The 5,000-nt window shown below is 39.0% G+C and overlaps 1 protein-coding gene across 3 annotated transcripts in view; it reads left to right on the top strand.

The window, feature by feature from the left end:
* Positions 1–5,000, top strand: part of LOC125041334 (cystathionine beta-synthase-like) — a gene marked incomplete at its 5' end in the record, with an annotated part of 9,655 nt that overhangs the window by 1,499 nt on the left and 3,156 nt on the right. The window contains 9 exon segments of one of the 3 annotated variants that reach the window (XM_047636197.1): positions 161–298; positions 499–713; positions 927–1,073; positions 1,280–1,412; positions 1,623–1,715; positions 1,848–2,031; positions 2,264–2,398; positions 3,056–3,249; positions 3,983–3,997. In XM_047636197.1, the coding sequence (XP_047492153.1) occupies positions 161–298; positions 499–713; positions 927–1,073; positions 1,280–1,412; positions 1,623–1,715; positions 1,848–2,031; positions 2,264–2,398; positions 3,056–3,249; positions 3,983–3,997 (1,254 nt within the window). 3 annotated transcript variants of the gene reach the window in all.

The following is a 5,000-nucleotide window of genomic DNA, read 5'->3' as shown; positions in this document are numbered from 1 at the left end:
TCTTTCTCTAATTTCACTTTTCATTGTCACATGATCCTGCTTAATTATTCCTGTTGAATAAACTAATTTTCCATCATTTCTTTCCTCTTGCTGCACAAGCAAGTTTTAGATCATTTTATTATCATTTTTTAACTTCTAACCTCAAATTTTTTCCTCGAAGATGCAAAATGCGAGTTTTTCAATGCTGGAGGGAGTGTGAAGGACCGTATCGCTCTCCGCATGGTGGAAGATGCGGAGAGGAAGGGTCTCATCACACCAGGTGTTTCGGTGCTTATTGAGCCTACATCTGGAAACACAGGTACTTTAGAAGGGAAATCAGAGGGGAGATGGAAATTTCTTAGTCTTCTTTGAATTTGATATCGTCGGCAGTTGTTTGAATTTAATATATGTACAGTTTTGTGTCACTGAAAGAATAGATGTGTAGAATGTATTCTGTTAATTGCTAATAATATAACTTTTTAGAATGATAAATACCATATACTTTGTCCCACATCATAGGCATTGGGCTGGCTCTGTGTGGAGCTGTGAAGGGCTACCGCTGTATCATTGTAATGCCTGAGAAGATGAGCAATGAGAAGGTGGATGTCCTGAGGGCCCTTGGTGCTGAAATTGTGCGGACACCCACCAGTGCAGCCTGGGACTCCCCAGAATCCCACATTTCTGTGGCAAAGAGGCTGGAGAAGGAGATTCCTGGTGCAATAATCCTGGATCAGGTACTTGTCATGTACATGTTGTGACAGATCCTGCCAAGAGGGTCAGTTTATGCACATAAAATTTAACTTTGATTTTTTTTTATAGGGCACATTTCTTCTTTGTATGAAGGCACTTGTGTGAGCATGTTCTATTTCTTTTAATTATTCCTTTAATACTCATCTCAAATGAAGCATTCAAATAATAACATCTTTTTCTCTCTTGGTATTCTCTAGTACAAGAACCCTGCCAACCCCATGGCCCATTATGAGGGAACAGCTGAGGAAATTCTGCAACAGACAGGTGGCAACATTGACATGCTGGTTGCAGGAGCTGGAACCGGAGGAACAATTACTGGCATTGCTCGGAAACTTAAGGAAAGAGTGAGTATCTGATCAGTGATTGGCTCACAAATAAAATCACAGCAATATTGTGAATGCAACTTGACCGATAAAGTTTACAAAATACCAACGTAGTGTACTGTGTTCTGTGGTTTCTGATGTTTAAGTTTTTAGTTTTATTTTTTTCCTATTTGTTTAGTTTAGATTTTCCATTGATGATTGTGTTTACGTATCTACTCACCTCCCAGATCCCAGACTGCAAAATTGTTGGGGTGGACCCCTTTGGCTCTATCTTGGCACAACCTGAAGAACTGAACAAATCAGATGTTTCGGCATATGAAGTAGAGGGTATCGGATACGACTTCATCCCCAATGTTCTAGGTGCGACCAGTATTTCTAACCTGTTTTGAAATTAAGTGTAGGGAAGAATTCTGATCTTATGATAATTAGATTGATATTAATTGTGATTGCACTTGTATTTATCAAAGCTTGTGTTTGACTAGAGTGCATTTTCAAATAATCCTTTCTTAGTCTACCTTGAACTAGTTGCATGAGGCCTGTTATCCTGAATGCTCTTGATTCCATTCTTAGATCGGGATCTGGTTGACAAGTGGATGAAGAGCAATGACAAAGACTCGCTGATCATGGCACGCAGGCTCATCAAGGAGGAAGGACTCTTGTGCGGTGAGTTTACCCAAATACTTTTCTTTCATTCTTTCTTTTTTTATATTTACAGTAGTATAACAATTACACCTAGGAAACCCACACTATCCCTTAGCACAAGAAGCAACCACTGACTCCATGGTTGTGTTTCAGGCGGTAGTTGTGGTGCTGCAATGCATTCGGCTATGCTGGCTGCACAGGAGCTGGAGGCTGGGCAGCGATGCGTGGTTGTCCTGCCTGACTCAGTGCGCAACTACATGACCAAGCACCTCTCGGACAAGTGGATGGAGGAGAAGGACTTCATCAGTGAGAAGGAAGATACTGATAATAAGCACTGGTTGGTTGTTTTGCTGATTCCTTTTCTCTCTATCTATTCATTTCTTTGTCCACTTTAGTTATATCTATTAGTTTAGCCATTTGTCTTTTGACTATTTTCAGAATTCATTCAGCATGACTTATTAAAGAAAGCTAGTGTGTTAACAGATTTATTATTGCTATAAAGAGAAGATAATGATGATAATGGTAACGATAATAATAGCAAATAAATAAGTTAAATGAAACTCCTCCAGGTGGTCAAATCTGAAAGTGTCTTCCCTCCCACTGGCTGCTCCGTTGACTGTGCAGCCAACCATTGCATGTGAGGATGCCATTGCCATAATGCAGCGTGAAGGCTATGACCAACTTCCTGTTGTGGATCATGAAGGGTAAAGGAAACTTTAAATATTTGTACAGTTAATGACATGCAAAGGGACCTACGAGTAGAAGTGCTGGATTCCCTAAGTAGTTTCTATGGTGTAAGAATTGATTGAATTTTAAGAGTGAATGGAATATTTTGAAAATGTCTCTTATGTTATTTTGATGTCTTGTCATTTGTGAAATGGGAAAGGGAAAGAATTTATTAGGTTTTTTTATCCTATCCTCCTCCCTTACTCCTCTTCCTCCTCCTTTCATCCCCTCCCTTCCCTGTTCCTCCCCTTTCTCCTCCCCTTTCTCCTCCCTTTCTTCTTCTTCTTCTTCTTCTTCTTCTTCTTCTTCTTCTTCTTCTTCTTCTTCTTCTTCTTCTTCTTCTTCTTCTTCTTCTTCTTCTTCTTCTTCTCCTCCTCCTCCTCCTCCTCCTCCTCCTCCTCCTCCTCCTCCTCCTCCTCCTCCTCCTCCTCCTCCTCCTCCTCCTCCTCCTCCTCCTCCTCCTCCTCCTCCTCTTCCTCCTCTTCCTCCTCCTCCTCCTCCTCCTCCTCCTCCTCCTCCTCCTCCTCCTCCTCCTCCTCCTCCTCCTCCTCCTCCTCCTCCTCCTCCTCCTCCTCCTCCTCCTCCCCTTCCCCCCTGGAATGCCAATGAGCTGTACACACATTTCCTCCCACCAGGATCATCCAAGGTGTGGTAACTTTGGGTTCTCTGATGTCAAAGCTGGTTTCCTCAAAGGTGGAAGGCTCAAGCCCCGTGCAACAGTCGCTCTACTCTCAGTTCCGAAAGATCAAGCTGGACACAACACTCGGAAAACTCTCCCGTATCTTGGACCGTGATCACTTTGCTCTCATCGTCCACACCCAACGTCTGTGTGAGTCTCCTTTCCTGTAGGGCTACTTGGTAGCTTGATTGCTTGGTTTTGGGTCAGTTTGTGTGGTAGGAAGTACGGTATGCCAAAGTTTTCTTTGTTTTTTTTTTTGGTTTTGTTTTAGTAGTGTGTTGGTAAAAAAAAGGTGAATATATAGATACTAGGAGGACCGATACATATTTTGTGATGTCTTTAGAATTTATTTATATATTATTACTTGTTTTATTCACTATATAGTTATGCAGTAAGTGCCACTGTATTAGGAAATACCTGTATGTCTCGTAGTGTTTGATGAGCAAATTTATTTTTTTCATTACTTAGTCTATAGTTCTGTAGTAAAAGTAGGCAGCTATAGAAAATAATCTAAGGGTAAGTGGGCTGTTTTTTTTTTGTTTGTTTTTTTACATGTTTATGAAAATTTTGAACTGAAGAAATTGATAGTATGTTCTTATAGCTGTACAAAGATTAAGACAAGAGTTTTGATATTTTATTATATTAACTTTGTTGAAACATTCTAATTGATAAGGGAATATATTTAAAGAATTTTCTAATGTGTACATTAAAGGATGATATAAAACAGAAAAAACATATTAAACATTTTATGATGGGAGAACAGTGTCAATTGTAGGTCATCTCTTTTTGCATCTGCCTTTCTAATCATTATTCCTGATGCAAAATTCCTCAATAGCCCCAGAACTACAACTTGTTTTCTCTCCTCCATCACACCGTGGAACAGGCCGAGGATCTCTCGGTAAGACTTAAGATGTCCAGGAGCCTCCCCAAAAGTCGCTTTTTCGTTTTGTCCTTTCTTACGCAGTTTCTGCTTTTGGGAGCTGGGAGATCCATCTGCTAGAACCTTTTTCTGATTTTAGTCTCATAATACTTAGTGAACTGCAGAAACGTAGCAGCTTCCATGATGGAGTTGTATTATGGAAATTTATAGTAAAATGATGATACAGATGTATGATGAACCTCCCAGAAAAAGAACTTGAATCCTCGGAGTTAGAGTTTTATTCGAGGAGAAAGTCTTCATAGCATAGGCACAAACTTCAGTCTATTTCCGGGTTCAAATACTTTTCTGGGAGGACAGTTATACGCGGAATGATCTACAGAGATGGGTCCCTCTATAATGACAGTATGTTGACCTGCTTTACGAAAAGAAAAATCTTATCTTAGTGTCAAGTACTGATAATTACTGGTGTTTTGAGAACAAGGAAAATACAGATGATTGCTGTAGCTTTATGCGTTTTGCTTTCATTTTTCTTGTGATTTACTATCTGTCTCTGGAAAGAAAGGCTCTTTTAATGACTCTTTTTGTTGTTGTTTATACGCAAAGGACCAAGGGAAAAATTTAATGGGGCAAAGTTCTGGAAACTAGTAATAAATACAAAAATGTGCTAAAAAATAGTGATCAGAAATTGTGAATTATTTTTTTTATTATGATTAATATCAGATTTATTGATTATTATATGAGATGCTATCTAGATTCTCTGTTTCATAATTATTAGAAATCATATATTTGATTTCAATTATTTTTCAAATATCAGCAATTACCCAATGATTCTTAACCTCTTTTTTCTATTCTCTCTTCTTTCTTTTTAATTTTCTGTCTACCCTTTTTTTCTCTATGTTCTTTCCCCCCCATTTTTTTTCCATCTTTTTCTTTTCCTTTCCTTTTTCCCTCTCTTGCTTCTTTTTTTCTCTTCATTTCATCTTTCCTCTATATTCTCACTCAGCTCTTCTTTCTTTCCTCT

This window comes from Penaeus chinensis, chromosome 30, assembly GCF_019202785.1.
Source record: "Penaeus chinensis breed Huanghai No. 1 chromosome 30, ASM1920278v2, whole genome shotgun sequence".
Lineage (NCBI taxonomy): Eukaryota > Metazoa > Arthropoda > Malacostraca > Decapoda > Penaeidae > Penaeus > Penaeus chinensis.
This window is presented reverse-complemented; position numbering and strand designations above follow the sequence as displayed.